At 38.0% G+C, this 25,654-nt stretch overlaps 1 protein-coding gene across 1 annotated transcript; it reads left to right on the top strand.

Moving 5' to 3' along the window:
- The first annotated feature begins 520 nt into the window (after positions 1-520).
- On the top strand, positions 521-25,654 carry LOC108238647 (solute carrier family 12 member 7). The gene is made up of 26 exons (XM_017420883.3): positions 521-1,313; positions 8,891-8,982; positions 9,073-9,198; positions 12,386-12,532; positions 13,691-13,745; positions 14,977-15,107; positions 15,211-15,335; positions 15,423-15,527; positions 15,677-15,849; positions 15,974-16,141; positions 16,321-16,419; positions 16,574-16,631; positions 16,739-16,913; positions 17,696-17,814; positions 17,898-17,996; positions 18,104-18,223; positions 18,506-18,610; positions 18,769-18,937; positions 19,360-19,555; positions 19,836-20,005; positions 20,238-20,369; positions 20,485-20,592; positions 21,562-21,719; positions 22,297-22,311; positions 22,642-22,775; positions 23,726-25,654. Exons 1-26 carry the CDS (start codon positions 1,175-1,177, stop codon positions 23,815-23,817), a joined length of 3,210 nt encoding a protein of 1,069 aa, XP_017276372.1. The 5' UTR covers positions 521-1,174; the 3' UTR covers positions 23,818-25,654.

Here is a 25,654-nt window from a genome sequence, read left to right as displayed (position 1 = left end):
CTATGTGTTGTGCAAGATCGCATGGGGGTTGGAGCTTCGGTCAACAATTGTTTGTTCGTAATACTCTCACCATTTGTCACAAAAGATAAATGGCAGCTGCTTCCTGTGGGTTGTAAAGAGCAGCTTTTCCTGTCGTGAACAATTATCACTCTTTCTGTTCCGTGCTGCTGTATTTACCAGAAGAAGGATGTTTACAGCAGGCTCTAATTTATCCAGAGATGCAAGCTAATGGAAAAGCACAAATGAAACAGTCTTTCCCACAATCTGAAAACAATTCGTGCTGACGTGTGCTCATTGTTGTGCAGCGCCCTCTGCTTGTCCCTTATGACTGTCCATTGTAATCCAAGCCTAAAATACTGAGAAAGTTGGTGCTCAAGGTTTCCAAGGGGTTTCCTTTGCTGCTATAAAAGGTGTGCTCACGCACGAGAAAGTATGGACATGTATCTGCAATGGGCGTTATCACGTTTACCCAGAATGCACTGTTGGAAAGGTAACACCCTTTTTTTTTTTGACTGGAGAAGAGAACCCAAGGAAACACTATTGGGAAAGACTGCCAGCCTAAAGTTAGAGGAAGAGGCAAAACCAATGTTTGGGGACTGAAGAAGCAAGTTTTTCTTGTCAACGAGGGTTTCTGTGAGCCTTCGGGGGGTACTTTTTAGATGAGTTGGGCTCCGGTGTAGGTTTTTTGGAGGTAGTTTCTCTCCTTTTTTGCATTCCAAAGGTGTGAGAGGGAATAGGGTTAGTCAGAGGGAGGAGCTGAGGGTTGAGCTCTGTTCAGATGGTAAATAGAGGGTCACATGTGGCAATAAACTAGAGCTGTGGGGGGAAAAAAAGGGAGGGAAAGTAACAAGGAGGAAGAGGAGGACTTTGGCCTGCCTCATGTGTAGGAGGCGGTGCTTTCACCCTGAGTTTGGAGGACACAACAAAGAAAAAGGAAACAAAAGTTTTGGAATGTCTGCCATGTTGTGGCTAAACAAAAACTTTTAACAGCGTCACCAGTAACCTGCTAGGATCCTAGACTAGTTTTTTTGGGGGGGGCTTCCAGCCCATTTTTAATACTTTTTTTTTCTCTCTCTCTGTCTGTGGAGTTGAAATCCAGCAGCAGTTATCTGTTTTTTTTTTTATATCACCACACACTTGTTCAGAGTTTCTTCCGGGTAACAGAGGAACCAAGATGCCCACAAGCTTCACTGTGGTACCGGTGGAGGATGGCAACAACAGTGCTAATGCAGCTGGAGAGAGCAAACCCATCAGTCTGAGCAAAATCTTTAAAGACGGAGACGGTGTGGACAACTTACAGGAATCTCACTCAGGTAGAAACACACTCCCAAGACAAAACTTCTGCTTTGAAACTTTGGTCCTTTTGGCAGGTTACAGAGGAGTTATTCTATCATTCACTGAGAGAAGGAAATACAGACATGGACAAATTTGTTTGTATCTCTTTGTTAAAGAGGGAAAACCCCACAAAGGTCACTGAAATAACCTGGAACTGATACAAGTAAGAATGAGAAAACAAATTTCTAAAAAAAAATCAATGATATTTAAAAAAAACAGTCATTGCTTTTGTATTGTAGTTTAACAGAATTATTAAAAATAAAACGAAGAATGAAACTGGCAATGGCAAAAAGGACGGTATCCATATTTATTCATCTGTTGCACAACCTTTTGAGGGAATCACTGCGGTCATTGTTTTCTGTAGCTCTCTCTGAGACTTCTGCACCTGTCCACAGGTATTTTGTCCCACTTCAGATGTCTCAGGTTTGATGGGTTTCTTCAAGATGTCCAACAGGATTTAGATCAGGGCTCAGAAGGCCACTTCAGAAAAGTCCAATGCTTTGTTTATAGCCATTTTTGGGTGTTTTTTAGCTGTGTGTTTTGGGTCATTATCCTGTTGGAGGACTCATGACCTGCGATAGAAACCAAGCTTTCTGATGCCGGGCAGCACATTTGGCTCCAGAATGCCTTGATAGTCTTGAGATTTCATTGGACCATGAACAGATTCAAGACACCAGAGCCTCCTCCATGTTTCACTTTAGGTACAGTGTTTTTTTTTTTAATTTTCTTTTCTTTTCTTTGTATGTTTCTTTTTGGGCCTGTGAACACAGAGCTGATGTGACTTGTTGCCAGAAAGTTGCAATGGGCATTCTCTCAGAACCTTTCCAGTCTCACTTTTTTATGATTTGGTGTCCTCCTCGGTCATCTTCCATTAAATCCACTTTGGTTCAAACAGTGAACAGTTGTGTAAACTGACACTGGTGAACCTTGACCTTGGAGTTAACCTCTAATCTCTTTGGAACATTTTTGTTCTGTTTGGATACAATCCATATTAAACTTTTGTTTAGTTTGAAATTTACATCACATTTCCTCCTATAGACATGTTCAGAGGGGTCAACTTCTGAATAATCTGTGCAGCTGTAGATACAGAAACATCCAGCTGCTTGGAGATGGTCTTAGCCTTTATCTTAAACATGTTTCTCAATCATTTCCTTTCAAAGCTTTCATTAGTTGGTGTTAAATAATTATTTTGTTGAACCAAAATTCAAAAGCAATGTCTGATTTTCATTAGTTGATTTTTAGTCTTTGTTTTCTTCTTCCTTTTTATTACTTTTGTCAGTTTTAAGTTATTTCAGTGACCTTTCATTGATTTTTCTTTTTTTAACAAAAGGGTACAAATAAATATGTCTGCATCTTGACAGTTAGGTATGATAATAATTCATGAAAGAATCATAGAAACAGAAGCCTGCTGACACAAACTCGTGTTAGGCCAGTAACATGCTTTGCAAAAGAATTAAAAGAAAAAAAAAGAGACAGATTTAAGAGTTCAACCAGCTGGAACTTGCAGGGCACTTTGACTAACTAGCAGGGGGGAAGGGCTTTTGTTTTTCTTGCCAAGTCTTTACATTTACAAATGATGGTTGGTGAAGTCTCATCATGAATGTGCTGCAGGGCTGCATATATTTTGCCAACCTAATACAGGAAGAAAAAGCACTACACTTACATTAACTAAAGCAGTTAAAAAATGAAAATAAAAAGGGAACAGTTTATCGATTTTGAGTTTTCAGGCCAGAGTGTGTAAGAGATTTCTCTTTAAAGTTACAAAAACACAATAAGTGTTCAAATATTTGAAGCATGCAGATGCTCCTTTGCCTTCGGGGACTTATAAAGAAAGAGATCATGAAGCAATTTAGCAACAAAACACCCACTTCTTTTGTCAAAGCTTTTAATGGTTTAATTTTTAAAGATAGGTTTATGATTAGTATATATATGAGCACAATAATTGACACATTTATTGCAATTTACACTTGTTTATGCAATAGGCTGTGAACCTTTGTGTAGAGGTTTGATGCCAGCTCTCTTTACATGCTGGTGTCCTTGGGCAGGTCACTGAGCCTGGGTTTGAAAGCAGACAAGCTTGTATGGCAGCTCATCAACTGTGTGTCAATCAGGAAGGGTGTGTGGAAAAAAGAACTTCAAATCCAAACAAATTAAAAAAACAACAACAACAAAATATTGGCTCCTGATAAGACAATCCCCTCACATTCTCTATTGGTACACCATATCTACTGGTTAAAAGTTTACAAATGAATGAACATTATGAACAAAATAAAATAGTGAAAGAATCAATAAATGAATCAATGACTGAATGATGTAATTTCAGAAAATTTATTGAAACAGGGCTCTATTCTTAATCTTAAACTTTTACCTAATGAATAACGTTTACTGCATACTTCTTTAACATGTTTTTTTCTTCCTTGCTTCTGTTCTGTAGCAGCTTTGTTCAGTTCTGAGCAAGGTTTACCATTACTGAAACCAAAAACCCAGCAAAGCTTTTTTTTTTTTTTCTTGCAGCACCTGCAGCTCTGTTTCTCAGACTCTGGACTGATTTTTGCTGTCCGTTTTCTTTGCACTGTTCTGTGTGTGGTTGTGCCTGTCTCCTGCAGTCATTAAGTGAAAGGCAGTGTACAGCCTGTACAGGTCACCATCCAACACAGAAGGTTAGATTATAGTAGCTAAAACTAACTGCTTGAACTAGCAAGCCATATCTGGGTGAACATTAACAAAGAAACGAGCATTTCTCAACAAAACGTATACAGCCAGCTGCCTTGCATGCAAAGGTTTTTACACAAAGATCTTGCAAGACCTGTTAGCTCTTGTAGTATGTGTTGGGGATGTCTCTCAGCTACCAATACACAAAATTTGAGCTCAATATCTGTGAAACAGGCTAAGCTATAGGTATTTTTGTGTTTGCTGAAGCTCAGTGTCACAGCCTTGTCGCTTGAGTTTTGAACATGTCCAAAAGATTTGTGAGACAAATTTTCTCTTGAAGTAGTCTCAGAGTGGTAACAGATATCTCTAAGTCCTCTCAGTTCTTGTAATTCAAGAGCGTTTGAGCTGTATTTTGTCTTCATTCCAAAAGTGTACTACAGTACATTAAATCGTAAATGTGGGGGCTGCTGCCAGGGTGGGCACAAAGCAGGCAGAGTCAATTAGGATGTGGGTGGAGGTGATCGATGAAATAATGTGCACGTCCTAGAATGCAGTTTTGCAAGCTGTGCACAAGTAAACATGGTGTAATTTTTAAAAATTGGCTGCTCAAAACAAGGGCACACGGGTAACTAGTTGCTTGGTTGCAAACACCCAGAGTTTAGTGCGATTGTAACAGAAAACTTGCTCGTTTTCTTTCAATTTTCCTGCAATTTTGAGTCACCAACACGTCTTCGACAGTCGCAGCCCAGTTAAAAACTTCCTTGAAGTTGATTAGCTGGGGTGGCCATCTTGAATTGGTTTGATTCCAAAAGTTAATCAGTTGCAGATGTGTGCCCACTGATTACTTTCGGAGATATTTTATTAAAATCTGTTTGCAACAGACAAACACGCAGACAGGCAGCTACATGACCTTCATGGGGGTGGGTGATAAAGGTCACGAGCGCCCTTTATGAAGTGAAAGCAGCTCTGTGAGAATTAATCAAAGATTTAGAGCCCAAGTAACATAATTCATTTATAAATCAACACACTGACAGTTTGAGTAAAACTGTTTGTCAATTGGGAAGCTTTATGCAAGCTGTGGGTGGTTAACCTCCACACCCACTGCACTACGGCAGTTTTTGTAGCCATTTTTGCCAGCTCTAGCTACCCTGATCCCTTCTGGGGTGAGTGCTTTCCAGCTTTTTCACTTTCATCCAAACGATAACCTAACTTAGTTACTTAGTAATCAAAAGAACAGTGAAAGCACAAAGACAAACAGGCAAATTCTCATAGCGAACCAGTGACACACAAGGCGTTACGTGCTAAATATAATTTTATTTTTGCTGAGTGGGGAGATACATTTGAACCCTGCACCAGTATTATTTATTATGCAACATCTTTTAAAAAATTGTTTATATATTGTTTCCTCAGAGAGCCGTATGTCTCATCAGATCTTGCAATACTGCATGAATTTGAGCAAAGTTTGTCTAAAACAGCAAATAACTCCCATCATTTCTTGAAAAAAAAGCTTAAAACCATGACATGAAAAGCGGTGGACGATAATTTATTCTGTTATGTCTGGTTTTATTGGTTCAGATAAGTTTACTGTTTGGCAGTTGTTCATTCAGGGTGTAACCTGGGTGTGTTGTGGTTTAGATTATCTTGACTGTGACTTCTTTGTAAACCTCTTGGTTTGGTCTCCAGTTCAGGGAGCTTCATTGCACTGAACTGTGATCAGGATGATTAAACACATGATTTAGAGAAGATTAGGCTTGGTTTAGATATCTGAGAGAAAAAAAAAGAAAAAAAACCTGTTAAGGTGTTTTAGTCAGGTGTTCTGACAGACTGACTCAGCACAACATCATATTTTCCACATTGTCTTCTCTCCTATCATAAACCAAGGACAGGCGTCCGTTGTTCTCAACTATTCTGAAGCCCATTATCATCTTCTTTGTTTTGAATATAAACAGTGTGCTGCCTGCAAGCCAAAGCATCAATCCATCCATTAATTTCTTTTTTTACTTTCTTGATCCTGTTCACGGTCATGGGGAGGTGGTCCAGTGACTATCTGGCAGTTAGATAGTTTAGCAGTTTATCACATTGCCACATAGACGAACAACCTTTCAATTTAGAGCAATTTAAAGTCACCTAACATGCATGTTTTTGGACTGTGAGAGGAAACTGGAGTACCTGGATAAAAATCCACGAATGCTTAAAGAGATGTCCATGTAGAAAGGTCCTAGTTGGGAGTTGAATCCAGGACCACAGTGATGCATCACTTTGCAGCCCCAAAGCATCATTGCCAAAGTTTATTATATAGATTTGCAAATAAGCACATTTATAACCCTGTTCTCCCATTTAACCATACTTGTCAAATCTAAAACATTTTTTTGTAGAAACATTAGAAAATTTCTAATATTTAATAATGTTTTCATAACAAACAATTCAGCACTCTCTGTAATAACCCTAAATGATTTCAAAAGGGTATTGTATGTCCCTAAAAAGCACCTTACCCATTTATTAGAAGTCTTCGATGGTATTACTGCAGTTACTCTTACTGTTTGCCTGATCTGCAGTAGGAAGAAGTCACAGATTGTGGACACGGACACACACCCTCAGACACCAAGTGCTGAGTTGACATGATGCTTGCAGTATAAACACTAACACGGCAGTACCATAATTTTCTAACAGTGAACTGTATCAAGTTTCAGATTGTCCCAGTTTCTGCATCTTCTGTGGTAGTTTGGCTGAAGAGCACACATATATTGCTTGACAGAAGCATTATATGTGTATATGTATGTATGTATGTATATATATATATATATATATATCTCACTAGCATGGTCTAAAATTACTTGATCTCTGATGATTCAAACTTATCATCTGAGCTGAAGTGGCCAAAACGAGGAAAGCTCTAAGGCAGTGTGTAGAGGTCTTATGAGTACAAAATATCTTACCTGACATGAACAGCGGTCATAGTTATTCAGTTTGGTGAATCAGTGTATTTTACTAATGTATCTAATTAGTGTATTTTATAGTTTCTCTAGCTAGTTAAAGGTTAGGCAGCAAAAAAGATGACAGGTTACATAACCAACATGTGAGTCTGACTGATCCCCTGTGATAAGAATTCTCTTCTTCTTTACCTATAGCCACCAGGTATGAGTAAATCTTAGGAGAGCATCTGTCCAGTGTTATTTTTTTAAGGTTTAAGGAATGATTTTACTGTTTTAAAGGTTAGATGGGAAGATAAACATCATAATCATATCAGGAGATTAAATACAGGGTTTTAACTTTATTCTGCTCATACAGAAACAAACTGGACATGATCAGTTGTTGTCAGCTTTAAGCTATGCATGTTAAACTAACCAAAAAAAAAAAAAAAAACTACACAGCATCACAGGTTTTTTATTTGTCTGGTTCCTGACTGAAATGCTTTAAATATAATATGACAGTCAGGTAGTTGTTGTCCTAAAGAAATAAAAGAATAGTGTTCTTCACACTCTGTAGAGGCTCAACAGACCATAAGGTTTGCTTTTAGGTCAGTTTTTTTGTGTGTTTTTGTTTCTTAAAGCTATTGTTAATGTAATTTTTGCATGTTTGCTAGTTTCATTTTATTTTCCTCCCTCATGTTTTAGCTCTAAGTTGGTGATATTTATCTGATAGCTTTGTTAGTTAGAAAAGCTTGCTATCAGGCGAAGCCACCATGGTGTTTAAAATCTTCACCTGTGCAGTGGTTTTACAGGAAGTTCATTTGTAGTCCAGTTCCTTAAATGAACTGTACAGCAAGTGTGTTGTTAGACCAGATGGCCGATAACTGTGTGTGTTTTCCTTGTTGCCTTTCATACAAATAATGCTTGCCCCAGCAGAAGTATTGAAACACAATGAGCCGGAAATTACATTTTTGTAGTTAATTCTACCAAATGATACAAAAATTAGATGCATTTCAAAGGCTAATTGAGGCTAACTGTACCAGTTTTATGTTATTACTTTTTACTTTCACTAATAATACATTAAGTGAAATTTAGTGTCCTTATTCAGAGACATTATGCATAATAAACTGGGCCTTAAACCAGCCTACAGTTGTACCTGAGGAAATACTGCCATCTTGTGGTTAAACCAAAAGAGCATCAGAATATATTTCACTATTTATTTGAGAACTCACAAGTCCCGTTTTTTAAATATTCAGTGCTTTTTGCTTGAGTCTTAAGGTACGGTGCTTAATAAACTTAAGAGTTTTGTCTTTTTAACATCAGTTAGTTATGAATCAAACACTTGGATCTGAGTGAATCAAATTTAGGGCATTAAATGAACAGTAGAATTTGTTGATTCAAATAATTAGGATGCTTTAATTAACTGATAATCACAGCAGGTTGACGCAGGTACAAAATAACTTGTGTGTCACATTTATTTATTTATGTTTACCAACACGTAATTTAGACTGTAGTCATAAATGAACACATAACTTTTACACAAACCAAAATAAAATAACATAAAAGGTTAGGCCTATACTATTCTTATTTGTTGTATTTTGTTGTTATTTACCTTCTTTGTTATTTACTGTAAAAAAGGATATTTTTTTAACATGTGTGCCACTTATGTTGCTTCTTTTTCTTTCTTTTTTTCTTTTTACAATTATTTTAGATCAAATTTATTTGCTATAAACTATTTCTGGCATTTATCTTCATCATTAGTTGATAATACTGAGCATTATTTTGTTATGCAATGGCTGGTAAATATTTTTTGTAATTTGTTCAGTCTGGCATGTTGTAATATATGATGATATTCGATACGTTCTGTTTGTTGCTAACGTGAGCTTACCTCTGTCTCATGATGGAGATCGTCCTGTCTCACTTCCCCGTTGCTGCAGAATCAGTTTAACATCTCACGTGTTCCTTTGTTCATTTGTTTGTTTGTATCTCACTAGACGATGACGCTCAGAAAGAGACCAGTCCGTTCATCAGCTCAGACGACGACAGAGAGCCCTCTTATGATGGCAAGAACATGGCCCTGTTCGAGGTAACAACCATAATGGCGACGCTGCAGTCAAAAGTTTGCACTTGTGGAACTTTTTTGTTTACTGTGATTGTTTGTTCTGTTTGTGTTTAGGAGGAAATGGACAGTGCACCTATGGTATCGTCTCTTCTCAATAAGCTGGCCAACTACACCAACCTCACCCAGGGCGTTCGTGAGCACGAGGAGGCTGAAGATGGGGTCACCAGGGTCGCTGTCATGGTAGGTTCTCGTTAGGAGCTAGGCTGGCGCATGCACTTGCGACTATCTTTATGGCAGATTGGCCTTTTTGACTCTTGCACAACTGATTGCTCTGTAATCACGACATTATCTTGTCGTGATAACTTTATCATCTCAGCAAAGTAGATTACATTCTACACTGTCGTGTTTTGACTGTTTTGCAGTGTGAGCCTGATGGTACTCGTGACCTGCTGAGCCACTCTCCAAAAACTGCATTAAACATACAAATGTTCACATATACTAACATCTGTCTGCGTTCGCATTCCTTCTACTAAGAAACTATGCACGGTCTCTGGTTAAACCTTTGTCATGCAAGGCGGCGGGCCATCTTTTGCTTGATTTTGATCCTCTTTTAATCGATTCCAAAAAATGTTCAGCCAAAGATATGATTTTAAAGAAGAAAAAAAAATGCCTTATCAAATAATTGTAGGTGAAGCTTCAAGCACAGTTTCCACATCTGTTTATACTGTCTATACTTTTGTCTTTGAGATAACATCGCACAGGGGTAAAACAGGCCATTAGCACGTTAAAATAAGGCAGTGTATTACAAGAAAGAGCTCTGCTGTTTGGGAGAAGCCTTTCATCTGATGAGGTTTGACATGAACTAATTTGTAGAGTTTTCTTTATTGGTTGTGATACAAATGTTATACTATACTCTGCAGCCCTTTAGATACAAATCGGGGCTTAAGAATATTTTTATAGACTCGTTTTTATGGTCTGGATTTCTGAAGACTGGTTTTGTGTCGGTGCTGTATAGAAAAATACACTCTCTCTGTGTGTGGTGACATGAAGGACACTACCAGCTCTTATAGCTCTAAAACCAGACAAAACTTGAACTTCTTTTAATTTAGGCTGAAGAAAATGAAAGGGAATCATGTTTAAAACATTTTGTTGGAAGTGTTTTTCTTTCCACGACTTTTTGTAAGTAGACTGTAATGTCCCCCCTGCTGTTATTTTACAGTAAAAATAATGGTTCATTTCGAAATTGAGCAAATTTATTGTATGTGACATTTTATTGAATGAGTTTTTTCTTGAAAGATCTAAAGTGGCTCCTGTTTTCAGCTTGCTTAGCTGGGTACACAAAACTACTTTAAATTAAAATGCTGAAATTATATTTTAGCCCTTTAGATGACTGCTAAGTCTCAAAATATGTCAAAGCAGCCTGCTAAATGTTATCTACCTTCATGGTGGGGAAAGTTTGCACAGCCTTCAAACAGCAGGCATTCAGATAAGGTAAATCCTTTAATGTCTTTGAATTTATCCTCCAATTCTAACAACGCTTGCCTGTTTTGTAGTGTTGCAAACATTGGACTTTTTTGTATCAAAAAAAAAAAAAAAGAAGGAGTAGGACCTTGGACTGTCGGTCTGTGTAGGAGCATTGATGGCGTTTCAAAAACAAACCCACCCCCTGACTGATATCTGTGGGATTTGAAGATGATGTGAGACTTTAGACCAAAAGGAACAAGTCGGACAAAGCAGGGAGATTGAAGGGAAGAAACAACAAAGCAAGAAAAACAACATTAACAACAAAAAAAGAAAAAAGGGAAAAAAAGCCAGAGTCACTAACGGGAGAAGATGTGGGAGATGTGGAAATTAACAGTAGGTCATTCGCAGAATTTGGACAAACTGTTTGCAATGGAGGAATCGCAGGACAAAGTGTTTTTAGGTCAAAAACAGGTGAGTAACGTTTGTTCTTTGAGCAGGAACCAGTTAGGGATGCATACAGTGGGTGTGTGCTGGATGGAGTATTTGATACGCCACTAATGTTTCTTTAAAACATTGTATGGAGTGTGAAACTATTTTTACTTGATTATCCTGCAGGAAAGTCAAAGCAGCACCAGTGTTTCACACTGTAATTTGATTTGTACCTCAATTCTTCTGCTTTCGACAAACATTTTATTGTTTTAGTGGTCATTTTTATACAATGAATACAACTGTAAGCAGTAATGGATAATAGATATACAATAATCTCTAATTGTGTTTCTGTGTTAAAAAACAAAAAACTGTGTTTTTTCCTCATTCTTCTTCTTTTTGTGTCTCTCTTTTTCATATTCTTTTTAATATAATTATTATTATTATTATTATTAAAAGTTTTGGCTGAATCAATTTAAGGAGTAATGATTATTCTGCTAAGGCCGTCGTTGTGTTTTAAAATTTTTCAAAAGTGTTTGGAACGATTTATTTCGATTCATGCACTAAACCACAGTTTCAGTACGTGGTTGGAGACAGAATAAAAAAACGTTAAAGGTTTAATAGCGTCCCTCAGCCATTCTTTGAACAGAAATTATTTAATTTTAAAATACAAACTAGAAGCAGTCGTAGAGCGCAAACCTCCATTAAGGTCATAGGGCCACTAAAAAAGAACTGTAGGATGCGGATTGTGATCTGGATCACCACCAATGTTTATTCATTTGTTTTTTGTGACCACCCCAATATTTCCTTAAAATGACTTTAAAATCTGTTCATTAATTTTTAAGTAATCTTGCTAACAGACAGATTGATATTACTGAAAACATAACCTCCTTAGAGGAGGTAATAAATCTCAAAAACAGGGAATTAACACAAAGGGACTCATTTCAGCATATTTTGCTGTGCAAAGTCTTTAGAGAGGACTTTTTTTGGGGGTAATTCTTTAAAGTTTTCTCTGTTTGCACATTTCACTGTAGTCCATCTTAAAAATACAATAAACGCACACTTCTGGCATGTTGTATGTATATAGTTTCATTTGGTCTAAATTTGAATATGTTTTTAGCATTTTAGCTAACACAAAAATTGCAATAAAAGCCAAAGCAGAAGTTGAAATGAGGATAAACTTTTGTTTTCTTTTTTTAACACAGTCTGATATCAACAACAAGGAAAGGTTTACCTGCTTTTAAAAAGATTGCAAATACAAATAGAGCACTCATTATTATAACTAACTGTACAAATATACCAGAAAAAAAAACATTTTTAATCTCTAGATGACAGAATTTCTGATTTCTCAAGCCTTTTATATGTAACATGTCAGCCATCCCATTGCACACAGTATGCACAGAAAAATGGGCTCACGCAAAAGATTCATCACAAAAGTGTAGCAAATTTTGAATGCTGACATTTCGGAGTGCCAGTAGAAACGTTTCTTTTACCCTCCTGATGGTTCTCACACGTTTGCGTGTCCTTACATCTCCAGGTCCCTCAGATGGGAACGTTCATCGGCGTTTATCTGCCGTGTATGCAGAACATCCTGGGTGTGATTCTCTTCCTGCGTCTTACCTGGATCGTCGGCACAGCGGGGATCTTGGAGTCCTTCGCCATCGTCTTCATGTGTTGCATCTGTGTGAGTAACACTGCCCCCCCCCCCCCCCCCCACACACACACACACACACACACACACACCCCTGAACTACAAAACCTTGTATTTGGGGCATAGAAAGAAGCTTCGACTTTGCACAGGGGCATTTCTGAATAAAGTTTTAGACTTATGGTATATCAAGCAATGATATAAAATAAAAACCTTGTATTTTGGCTTTTCTGGATGTATTCAGCATGCCTGAGCTCAGAGTAGGGTCCTTCAAAACAAACAGAAAATGAGTTTCTTATTTACAACCTCACACGTCAGCAGCTCCGGATGCTGAACAGAGAAGTGACTGTTAATAAAAAGTCTGAATTTAACTTGCTTGGGACTCATGTGATGTGAAAACGAGAGCACAAAACACCCTTCATGAGAATATATTTATTGTCCCACCCTGTTTCTTTACAGTAATAACATGACACAGAAGAAAGTCGTGACAAATTTGAGTTTTATGTATGAATAAGTGTCCTCAAATTATTATTATTATAGTGCTATCTGCTAAGTACCAAAATATAATGTGAACTTTAATTAATTTAAATATCTTTCACTTTATTAATTTAAAAATGTAAGTTTTTTTTGTTTGTTTTTTGTACAGTGGCTGTACATACAGTGATATCTGAAGTATTTTAATGTTAAAAATTAACTAACTCATTAGAATATACACCATGACAATGAAAATAGCAAAGCTGTGACAGATTTGTCTCTTCTCTCCTTGTTGCAATTTACAAATGAATGAAGTTAGAGACAGGTTAATATTTGATAAGTTGGTTTAACTGAGACCAAAAAATAAATAAAAAATAAACGATAAATAATACAGCCAATTGGAAAAAAAATATATTAAAAAATTTTCTTATGATTGTCAAGACCTGCTAATTTTGGATCTATTCTATTCTGTTTTTATTGTATTTAAAGATTTTTTTTAATTATTGAACATAAACAGATCTTGGATTTGGAAACTTTCAAAACTTGACTTCACTCTTTTCTATCTATAGTAATATTTCAATTGTAATTTTGAGTCTTTTTTTATTGATGCATGTAAAAAATGTTTTTCACTCTATGAAAGTCATGTCAAAATTGGAGTGAGTCTTCTTAAAAAAGTCATTCGCCCTTCTGTTAACTTCTGTCCTCTTTTTCTCCGTACAGACTTTACTTACAGCCATATCGATGAGCGCCATAGCAACCAATGGAGTTGTACCAGGTAACTTTTAATAGTTTAGTGGTTAAAACCGTTGTATGTGTAACTGACTTGTAATAATTTCGAAAGGCTGTAATTCAGCAGCTATCAACTGGTGGCCTGTGGGCCGTATCTGACCAGTAAGCTCAGTCCATTTGTCCCATGAAGTATTAAATTATTAAAAATAAACTGTAACAATACATGGAGTTTGGTGCATTGATTATAGCTATTTTTAATTAATCTGTTCCATTTTATGACTTTGTATTTGTGTAATTTGTATTATTTTCTTGATGCAATTTATTTATAGCAGAGATCATAAACTGGCTGCCCACTAAAATGTATTTAAATTCAAATATATTACAGGAAGCTCAGGTTTGAGTTCAGTATTGGGTGTGCAGTTGTTGCAGGTGTACACTGTAGGTGTTTGAACTGTTGAAATAACTGATCTGTGTTTGTGCCTAATGTAGCCAAAATCAAGCAAAAGCAAAACAAACCTGTCTGACAATAAGCTGCTTTTGGTGCTAATGTTGAAAAAAACTCTCAAGTTAGTTATTTTTGTTCAGTTTAGCCTTTATCAACAATTTTTGCCATTTTCCCCATGTTTACAGGTTTTGTACAATGATTGGTGGCCTAAATGAAAACTTTTAGAGAAAAATCTTAAACGTTGTCTAACACCGTGGAAAAATAAAATGGTACGGCAAAGCTATCTATGGCAGCAGAAACCTAAATAAGTAAAACGTACTCGACACAATTACTAGAAACATGGATTTTGAAGGCAGCCATGTTTGTCTAAATCCTGTCTGATTGGAACAGTTGTGGTCCTTGAACAAACTTTGTTTCTGACCCGTGCTGCAATTTAAAAGCCCCAAAGCACAACTGAAGTGGTGTCGATCAAAAGCTTGACAGCCCCCTCAGCACATTACTATGTGTCTTTAACTGCATTAAAATGCTTCTCGAAGAGGTTGAGTGTTAACACTGTAAAACCAACTTGAGTAAATCTTATAGGTATCTGTGACAAAATGCAAAGATTTAATATTTTAAGGATTTGTACAATGTGTTGAAATACCTTGTCTTCCTAATTCGAAAACACTGACAGACATTCATTTAATTGTAGATAATCAATAAGTAATTGGAATTTGCCATAAGCTAAATATTCCATTTGTTTTCCTGATGCCATATTTATATTGCTCATTAAGTTAGGATTGCCAAGCAACAAATTTAGAAGAAATCCATCTGCATTTTTATCTTTTTACAGCCGGTGGCTCATATTACATGATCTCCAGAGCATTGGGTCCAGAATTTGGGGGAGCTGTGGGTCTTTCTTTATACCTGGGAACCACCTTTGCTGGATCCCTGTACATACTGGGCACCATAGAGATCCTACTGGTACGTTCCCTCATCGTCAGCCACATCAGTCATCGTATCAGCTGCGGTTTTCTGACTCATTCAGTCTCCTTTTTTTTTTTTTTCACTTTCTGTCCTCTCCCAGTTGTACATTGTTCCAACCGCATCTGTCTTCAAAGGAGACAATGGTGAAGCGACACCCAACGACATGCGCGTCTTGGGGACGTGCTGCCTGCTCCTGATGGCTCTGGTGGTGTTTGTAGGGGTGAAGTGAGTATTTGAACATATGTGCGCATATGTAAGCAGCGATTCACGCACACAATATCACCTTTTGTTTTGTTGTGTTTTGGTCTGCAGATACGTGAACAAATTGGCTTTAGTGTTTCTCTCCTGTGTGATTCTCTCCATCATGGCCACGTATGCAGGAGTCATCAAAAGTATTATTGATCCACCAGATTTTAAGTAAGTGGCTAGCAGACATTAACTTATTATTTCCTTTAAATGCTTAAAATGTTTCTCTTGTCCCATGATGTCACATTGTTCCCCTGAGAGCCGCGGCTTGTCTCCCAGGCCGAACAGCGTGCTCACCTTTTTGGTTTTCCCCTCTGCAGTGTCTACTTGTTGGGGAATCGCTCTTTGAAAATGGAAGTCATAAAAAACAACTCCAGCACCGCCGAGGTGTGGGGGCTGTGCTCTCCCAATGCAACTTATGACGAGTACTTCACCTTAAACAACGTGACAGAAATACGGGCTGTACCTGGGCTCCTGGGCGGAGTCATCAAAGGTGGGAAGGACGAACTCTTGATCCATCTTCAAGCAAACTCATCTTCTTGTTTTCCCCAGACAGTCAATCGTATTCATCGTCGCTTGATTGTATCTGATGGTGCTTTTCTGTGTTCTCCTGTCAGATAACTTGTGGAACAACTATGGTCAAGCTGGAGAGCCAATAGAAAAGAAAAATCTGCCTTCTGTACCTGCTCAAGGCTTATCCAGTGACAATAACTGTATCTACGTCCTCAATGACATCACTTCTTACTTCACATTGTTGGTGGGGATTTATTTCCCCTCTGTCACAGGTAAATCATCAAATGAGCTCAAAATCAAAGCACGAATAAGGAAATCAGGATTCTATAATGTATGATTATGTTGTCAGCTGTCGGTGGGGGAGAAACATTTGCGTACTGAACAATAAAAAGCAGCCTTTAAAATCTACTTTTACTGAAATAAAAATGTCAACGTGTGTCTCTTATTTTAGGTATTATGGCTGGTTCTAACAGGTCCGGTGATCTTAGAGATGGCCAGAGATCCATCCCAGTAGGAACCATACTGGCCATTCTCACCACATCCTTCATTTGTATCCTATGGGCTCTGTGTGTCTGTTTGTGTGTGTTGAATGTATGTGTATGTGTGTACAGCTGATGCAGAGGTTAACATAAACAAGTTTCTTTCTGTAGGTTTTATTTGTTACAGATCAGTTATTGGTATTTGTATCCTAATTCCGTTGTAAGACATGTCCTTCGTGGTTTTGTTTGGAGCCTGTATTGATGGAGTGGTGCTGAGAGACAAGTAAGAAAATGTCAAAGTAACTTTCCATGTTTTGTGAATTGAAGGGAAATGGCAGTGAATAAAAGAACACACTCAGTAAAATGTATGTTTGGGTGGGTATATTTCAGGTTTGGTTACTCGGTAAAAAAGCAACCAGTAATTGGTATTCTGGCCTGGCCGTCTCCTTTGGTGATCGTGATTGGCTCGTTTTTTTCCTGCTGCGGTGCGGGGCTGCAGAGCTTGACTGGCGCCCCCCGCCTGTTGCAGGCCATCGCTCGGGATGGCATCATCCCATTCTTACAAGTAAGTAAATGAAAAAATGTAGTCATATTGCAAGATTTATTTATTTATTTATTTGCATTTTGTACAGCATTCTTTCACATTCCTCTCATGACTTCTGGTGTCTTTTTGTGTGAAATAGTTGTCTTTACTAATAGGTTTTTATTTTGAAGCATTTGTAGATGTACCTTGATTTAATTGGTATGTTACCTGTTGTGGATGGCTTTTTTAAATTGTCTCAATTTGGAAAAACTGTCACAGAAAATAACAGTGCAATGCAAATAAAAAGACTGCGATGTAAAGATTTCTAAAAGTTTTTGAATGAACCACTACAATTTTTGAGATTGGAGTTGTTTTAAGACAGCAGCCATCACTTTGGTCTTTGCCCTGCTAAGACTAGCCATTAGCTTATTAGTTCAGTCAAAATTAAACTCTATTTCTCCAAACTGTGGCCATTAAAAAAAACTATATACAACAAGTAAGCGATTAATTGTTTATAACCTTTCCCCAGAACTGACTTTCAAGATCAAGGCAGCATCTTCGAATTGACTAATCTCTAATGTAAAACACAATATTTTTGCACCTAAAAATTTCCAATGTTCTTATTAAGGTGGAGCTAGAAAAAACTGTTATCACATAAATAAAAGGCATACGGTTTTCTAAATTTACTACAGTGAAACAAGGTTCTACCCAAACAGCGCTCAGTCAGTGAAATAAAACTCAGTCTAACTGTAACTGATAAAAGAATGGCCTTTTACTGAATATCACATCAGACCTTTTTTTTCTCTGTTTTCTGTCTTTCTCAGGTCTTTGGTCATGGGAAGGCTAATGGCGAGCCCACCTGGGCTCTTTTGCTGACGGTCGGGATCTGTGAGATAGGAATCCTCATCGCCTCTGTGGATAACGTGGCCCCCATCCTCTCCATGTATGCACCCACATGCTCAGTGCATTACTCTTCATACTAAACCTTTGCATCCCTTCACAGTTTGCGTTGTGTTACCTGTTTAGGTTTTTTCTCATGTGCTACCTGTTCGTCAACTTGGCCTGTGCTGTTCAGACTTTGCTCCGAACTCCCAACTGGAGACCTCGTTTTAAGTTTTACCACTGGTGAGCAGAAGTTCAGATTGTCTCTGCGAACCATAAATTCATTCACATCTTTGTGTCTCAGTCAGGCAGGTTTCACAATGGTTTGTGTTTTGTCTTGTTTTATTCAGGACCCTGTCTTTCTTAGGGATGAGTCTCTGTCTCTCTCTCATGTTCATCTGTTCCTGGTATTATGCTCTGGTTGCCATCATGATCGCTGGCTGCATCTATAAATACATTGAATACAGAGGGTGAGTTTAGAAGTTTGAAGTTTCAAAATCATTGTGACATTCCTGTAAACATTTTTTTTATTATTAATCAAAGACAAATAAGTTTGGAAGGTAATTCTAAAGGACGTGTTAGCTTTTTTTCTTAGATATTTCTTTAATATTTCCATGAAACACAGTGAAAGTGTTGCCTTTGTTTTGTTACTAACCCACTGAATTAAAACACTTGATATAAAGGCTTCAACTTTCTGATGTGAGTTTGAAAAACAGAAATGATTCTTCCCTCTTTGGACGTTTTTGATGCAGGGCAGAGAAGGAATGGGGTGACGGGATCAGAGGTCTGTCCTTAAACGCAGCTCGCTATGCTCTTGTCCGCCTGGAGGAAGTACCGCTGCACACCAAGAACTGGAGGTGAGCATCCAGTCATCATTTGACCCTTCACATTGCAGGTGAAAAAGAAAACATCTGCACTTGCTGTAAATGTATTTAAGTGCAAGAAATAAAACAGATGCATGCAGTTCTTTTTTTTTACTTGCATTCAGCCTCTGTGTTTGTCTGTTTCCCCTCAGGCCACAGCTGCTGGTGTTATGTAAGCTGGACTCAGAGCTGAAGGTGAAACACCCTCGTCTGTTGACCTTCATCTCGCAACTCAAAGCAGGAAAGGGACTGACCATAGTCGCCTCAGTCCTCGAGGGCACGTACATGAGCCGCAAGGAGGACGCCAAGACTGGAGAGCAGGTTTGTCCATTTCTGTTTCAAATGAGATTTCAAAGGAGATTTCTATAAATCCGAGCACCTTCTCACTCTTTTGAACGTATTCTCTTGTATGGGAAAGTTATGAAGATGGAAAGGAAATATTGTTGTTGGAGAGGTAGTCACAGAGCTGAGTCATTGATACTTTTCACACAACAATCCTGCAATGGCTGAAAAGGAATAACTTAGGCTTCCACTTTTCACCTTTAGTACGTTATAAAGACCAAACAAAGGCAGCTTATCTCTCTATGTGTGTCTGGAGCGTAATTGGTTACACAGAGCTGCCTCTCACTTAACACAGAATCAGTTTTTACACATAAACACTGAAGGTTAGAAACTCAAAATTAGATAGCAGTGAAAGTTTTCAGTTCAAGATCTAACTGGCTTTTTTTTGGTTCTTCCTCCAGAGCTTGAAAGCAGCCTTGGCTGCAGAGCGGACCAAAGGTTTCTCCCATGTGATAGTGTCATCCAGCCTGCGAGACGGTTTCTCCATTCTGATCCAGGCTGCAGGGCTGGGAGGGATGAAGCACAACACTGTTCTGATGGCCTGGCCAGCAGGCTGGAAACAGGCCCGGGATTCTTCTGCAAGGAGGAACTTCATAGGTAAACGATACAGGAGTGTCATATCCGTAACGTACAAATTCAGAAATCTTGCTTAATTTCAAAACAGTAACATTTTTTTATTAGTACCTTTCATCTTAATGTTAATTTGTAAATATGGTTGACATGATCAAAAATTTTAAGCACAATTTCAAGTATTTTGAAGCACAAAAGAGTTGTAGAATAGTGGATACCTGTGTCTCTGCAAGTGTATAAAGAAAGGAGATAGCCCTGATTTAAAAAGAACAAAATAACTCAGTTCCTCTTTTTCTTCTCCTTCAAGAAACTGTAAGAGAGACGACATCAGCGCAGCAGGCTCTGCTGGTTGCGAAGAACATCGACCATTTCCCCGACAACCAGGAGCGCATGAAGGAGGGTACGATCGACGTGTGGTGGATCGTACACGACGGTGGACTGCTCATGCTGCTGCCCTTCTTACTCAGTCAGCACAAGGTGTGTGTTCGGCCCATGTTTTAAAGGAGAGTTCTCTTAAACCTTAACCCATGTACAATAAATACATTTCAATTCAATACCAAAAAAAATGTTTGCCGTTATCCTCTTGAAGAATTACATTTCAGTACAAAAGCTGGAAGTCTTCGCAACAAAAACAAGATGTATAGAGTAACTGAGGACAGACGAACAGGATGTTGTGCACAATTCCTGGTACTGATTCAAGTCTTTGTAGGTGTGGAGGAAGTGCAAGATGCGAATCTTCACAGTGGCCCAGATGGATGACAACTCCATCAAGATGAAAAAAGACCTCCAGATGTTTGTCTACCAGCTACGCCTGGATGCTAAGGTGGAAGTGGTGGAGATGGTGAGACTATTTGATTTTATTCAACAGTGCTTTAAGTTTAATCCAAGTTAGCGTAGCATTAGTGTGTGTCTTATTGAGGTTCAGTCATGTAAAGGTTTTCTCTATGTTTCTGTAGCATGACAGTGATATCTCAGCCTTTACCTATGAGAAGACTCTGGTGATGGAGCAGAGATCTCAAATGCTGAAGCAGATGCACCTGTCCCGCACTGAGAGAGAAAGAGAGGTATGACCATACATCATCTATCTACTAAAGTACTAAACTGATCTCTATTGTTCTTTATGTGCCATGAAACGTTAATGTTCAGCTAAAGCTATTAACATCTAATTTAAAGATCCAAATTTAATTAATATAACTTGGTGTATAACAAACTTCAATAGCTCTCCCCATCCCCACTCCCCTCTCTGTTTGGCTGTTTTTGACTTGCCAACTCGTCCCATAACTCTGTGCTGTGATTGAGCCACAAGCTCAGATTCAGAGCATCACAAACGCTTCGCGCAGCTCCGTAAAAAGACGGACGTGGCCCGTTGTTTATGCCTCGCCCATTAACACACAGAACATCCCAGAGAGGATGAGGTAGCCATGACAACTGAAAAACCACCCATCCATGGTGCCACCACTCCACTGATTTAACATGTCACACTTCCTTCTGATCATCATTCATTCAATCCAGGGCTGTGCTGTTCAAGGTTAATTCTGTCACCAGAGGCTGAGTTTGGTCACAGGTCTTGGGAGGATCTTGATGTGCGCCCTGTTCTTATTTTAATTTGCCTCCACTTGATAAGTTTGCTGCCTTACCCTCGTTTACGTGTTTCTGGCAGACTCTAAGAAAAGATTAGTTGCCACTAGAGGAAGACAAATTCCTCGCCAGTATCCTTTAAATGTGCTCAAGAGTCCAAGTAAAACAGTAGTTACTTTTTTGTGGCAGAAGAGTTGCATTTAATAAAAACAGTGTGGCATGATCTTCTGTACATGTGTGAATTTTCCAAAGACAATGAGCTTTGCTGCAGGTTATTGCACCTATTATGAACCTATTGCACCATCAAAAGATTTGCCCTTAGTTTTTCTTTATATTTCCATATTCGCTTTATGTAAAATAGTGATTGCACACGCTCCAAATTTCTGATCAACAGTTAACATCTCCAGTATTGTCCTTTCTAAAGTGTCAGCTTCCCTGTCCTGTCTTTTATTTAGGCCCAGTTGATTCACGACCTGAACACAGGGTCTCATGACAAAGCAGCAGGTGCCACATCAAATCAGGTCCACATGACGTGGACAAAAGACAAGCTGCTGAATGAAAGGAACAAGCAGAGAGAAGGCATGGCAGTAAAGGACATGTTCAGCATGAAACCGTAAGTAGATCTAGCTCTGCTGAAAGAGACATCATGAGCCCTTTTCAGACCTGGTTTTTTAATATGTTGAACTGAATTCGGATAGAAAACACAGGTCTCAGCTGCCTCGTTGAGCATTAAAAACATTTCCCCTCAGAGGTGCTCTCGACTCCTTTTCTTTGCATACTTTTGGTAGTCTGAACACAATCCGTCCTGAGCCGAGATGTAGGACGTCCTACTGAACTGACTTACACACACTTGACATCTCGAGACAAGAAAGATAAAACTTTAATTTTTACAGAAACATCAGCAGACAAGCTATCATATCTGACAGCTCGCTGTGTGAATCACCCGAGACTGGTATTTAACTCCAGGTCTGAACAGCCTCATAAAGATGCATCATTTGTTACATAATATATACTTTTTATATTTTATTTAGATCATTGTCAAATTTAAGGGTTAGCTTCTCTGTGTGGATGAAGTATTTTTAACATGTATAAACAGTATTTTCAAGAAGTTGTAATTTTTTGTGTTTTTTTTAATGTAAATTTTTTTGATAATGTTGATTGTGTCTTTTTCTTTTGTCTTATTCCTCCAGTGAGTGGGAGAATCTGTAAGTTGCTCTGTCTTTCATTTTGTGGTTGCTTGCATAGAAAGCCTTTTTGCATGTGCATGTTTTTGAAAGTCATTTGGTGTAATTTAGTTTGCATATAATTAAGATGCATGATGACCAAAAAAAAAAAAAGCTAATGGTGTTATCAAACAGTATATTTCCACATATACTGTTTGCATGCAAGATTGTCATATTTATAGTTGTTTATATTATGCTTTATGCAAACAATTGGATTGTAATAAATTTTAAATAATGGGTGACTGTTTATTTCAATGTATTGTGTTTTCCCCCCTAATTAACACTCTTATCGTTGTTTTTGTTTTAATGCAGCAACCAGTCCAATGTTCGAAGGATGCACACAGCTGTGAAGCTAAATGAAGTGGTGGTGAAGAAATCTAAAGATTCGCAGCTGGTCCTGCTCAACATGCCAGGTCCACCCAAGAACAAAAACGGAGATGAGAACTGTATCCTTTTTCAATATAAAATCGGTGTTTAGTTAATTTATCAAATTTGAAGTCATTTAGTCGGAAACTCATCAATTGTAGCAACTTGAGAAAATAGTATGAATTATAGGAGCGCACACAAACTACAAATAGTTTGTTAACACACATAGCACCACTAACACATGTTTTTATAACGTATTAAGATGCTTGGATCCTCAGTCTGTCTGTGTAAGTTCACAACAAAATACTAAAAAAAAGAGCAGAACTTTGCAAATGGTTGCCAGAGCAGACTTTTTTGTGAAGTATTTGATAAACTGGTAAGCTATTTTAAATTTAGAGATAAATAAATACTAGTTTAGCTGTCCAATGGATGTGGTTGTTTGCAGTGTTGTTTCACAGCAAAAAGTCCCCAGTTGATATCATAACTGGGGACATATTGTGTGGAGTTTTCAGGTTCTCTCCATGTAGGCGTGGATACTTTGGGGTTTTTTCCTGCACTCCAACAATCTGCTCGGTTAGATGTGGATCTTAAATTGACCTCAAATTGTGAGTGCAATGTTGTCTGTCTTGAGTGTCTCTGTGTTGGACTGATGACCTGTCCATGGTGTACCCCGCCTCTCACTCATTGTCCAAGTGCAGGAGATAAACACCAGTTTTTCACAAATACTGGGGTTTTCACCTGTTTTATCCACTCGTTACTCTTCGTGTAATAACAGCAGCCAGATATAAAGAAATGAGTGGATGTTTTAGTGGGACATGTATTTGTACATAAGTGTTACACCAACCAACCAGTCCCCCGTGACCCTGGACAGCATTGAGTGGGCACAGACAAAGAGCAAGTGAATGTTTAATGGTTGGTATGCGGAAACCCCATAAAAATAACCGGAAAGTGTTTCATCAACGCCAAAGGGGAGGTTTTTCAAAACAAGCCTTAAAGACTTGATAAACCTTAACTATTATGTGTCTCTCAGACATGGAGTTCCTGGAGGTTTTAATGGAAGGCCTAGACCGTGTCCTGTTGGTTCGTGGAGGAGGTCGGGAGGTCATTACTATCTACTCTTAGCCTCAAGAGGTTTTCAAATTCTCCTGTTTCCCTTTGGAAGAAAGCTTGTTTGGACAGTGGGATCCCTGTGACATGGAGGCTCAGAGAGGACATGGTGGGGGCATCGACGGTGGGACAAATGTTCCCCCCCAACTGTGTCAGGAGAAATAAAAGGCTAAAGAGCTGGAGTAGTTGTTGCTGTGAAGGACAGGTCTCTGCCTGCGTACAGCGTGAGCTCAGTGCTCCCTCTGGGGGTACAAGTGACTCTCTACCCCTCTTGACTTTGTCTCTTTTTGACATCACCATCAAATGCCCATAATGGAATAGTTTTTTTTTTTGTTTGTTTGGTTATGTTTTTGTCATTGTTTGGTGAAAAACGATTTCAAGTCAACATGGTATAGTTCTTTACTGGTCATTTGTTTTTAAGAGGAGCAGTTTGTTTTCGTGGCTGCAGTTGACCTGATTGGTTTTACAGGGAAACATAGTCAAAATAAACATAACTTATTATTTATTTTAGCACCACAGGTAACAGTTTTGATCAGCATTGTATAAGAAAATCCTGACAATGTAATGATGGCATGAGTTGGACACATCTTTAGTCAATCCATCTTACAGTATATCACCAAGCTCAAACTCATAAGCTTTGTAAAAATGAATGACTGACTACTGTGAACAAAAAAAGGAAGTTTTGATGATGAGTTCAGTGATGTTCAGATTTTCTTTGTCACCGCTGAGGTTCCAGACAACACAGCTGTGCCCCATGTGATCAAAATGTATGAGCATAGAAATGCAATGCAGAAACTGTTTTCAATTTTAGTAAATGAAAAGCATTATGCAGAGCAATGCTGTCACATTATAAAACGATTCCACAGATACTGTATTCATTAGTATCACTGGTACTCTAGTCAATCAGGTAAACTGCCAGATTATAAAACAGCAGTTAATATATATGTATATTTTTATTTAATTTGTTTTTAAGTCTAGCACTGCCACATTTATCTGTAATTAATCTATTTTGGGATATTAAATATTTGCACATTTTAAAAAAAACGTCTTTCTAATGCAATTGTTTTTGTTTCATTTGTAGGGAAATAAGAAGGGGAAATGTTAGAAATGAGGGAACAATCAGATTAAGAAAGTATGGCTGCCTTGTGGTGTGTGACAGTCATAATATTTTGCACAACAAAGTCCAAACTGTTATAGACTAATATTCTGATTTGCTGACATTAGGACCACTCCAAACAGCATATTGTAGAACTTTTAGTGCAGAATGAAAACACCATACAACTTCTGGCTTTGGCCTTGCGATGTCATCAAACAAGGAACATTTAAACCTGCCTATTTCTACAAGAAACTTTATAAATACAGGTTCTGTAGCCATGAACAGTTTGTGTGTATACAGTGTAAATAAAAATTGTATTGAGCTACATTTAAGACAGTTAAGCTTAGTAATGATTTATCATGTTTAGCTTCTCTTTTTTTTCCTTCTATTTTTTAGCAGGAATGTGTCATGATGATATTTGTTGTAACTATTAACTTTAAACCCTGACTGAAGCTGTTATATTACAAATGCCGTGCTGTGGCATTTGGAAAAAAAAAAACACATGGATGCACTTTTTAGGATGACTTTTTCAAACTGATAAAACACTGTTTATCTTGTTTCTTTTTGTACAGCAGGCATTTAGAAAGGAACATTTTTGAAAGGCTGATATGTTTGTTTTCCTTTTTGACACTTTCAAAGTATTTTTTTAATTTTCTATCTCATTATATTTACGTTGATGTCATTATGCGTCCACTGCTTTTACTGATCTGGATATTTCTGTTCAAATAAAGGTCTGCAGTAGTCTTTTTACCTTTA

This window comes from Kryptolebias marmoratus, linkage group LG20 (assembly GCF_001649575.2).
Source record: "Kryptolebias marmoratus isolate JLee-2015 linkage group LG20, ASM164957v2, whole genome shotgun sequence".
Lineage (NCBI taxonomy): Eukaryota > Metazoa > Chordata > Actinopteri > Cyprinodontiformes > Rivulidae > Kryptolebias > Kryptolebias marmoratus.
The sequence above is the reverse complement of the archived record's forward strand: the minus strand, read 5'-3'. Positions and strand labels throughout refer to the sequence as shown.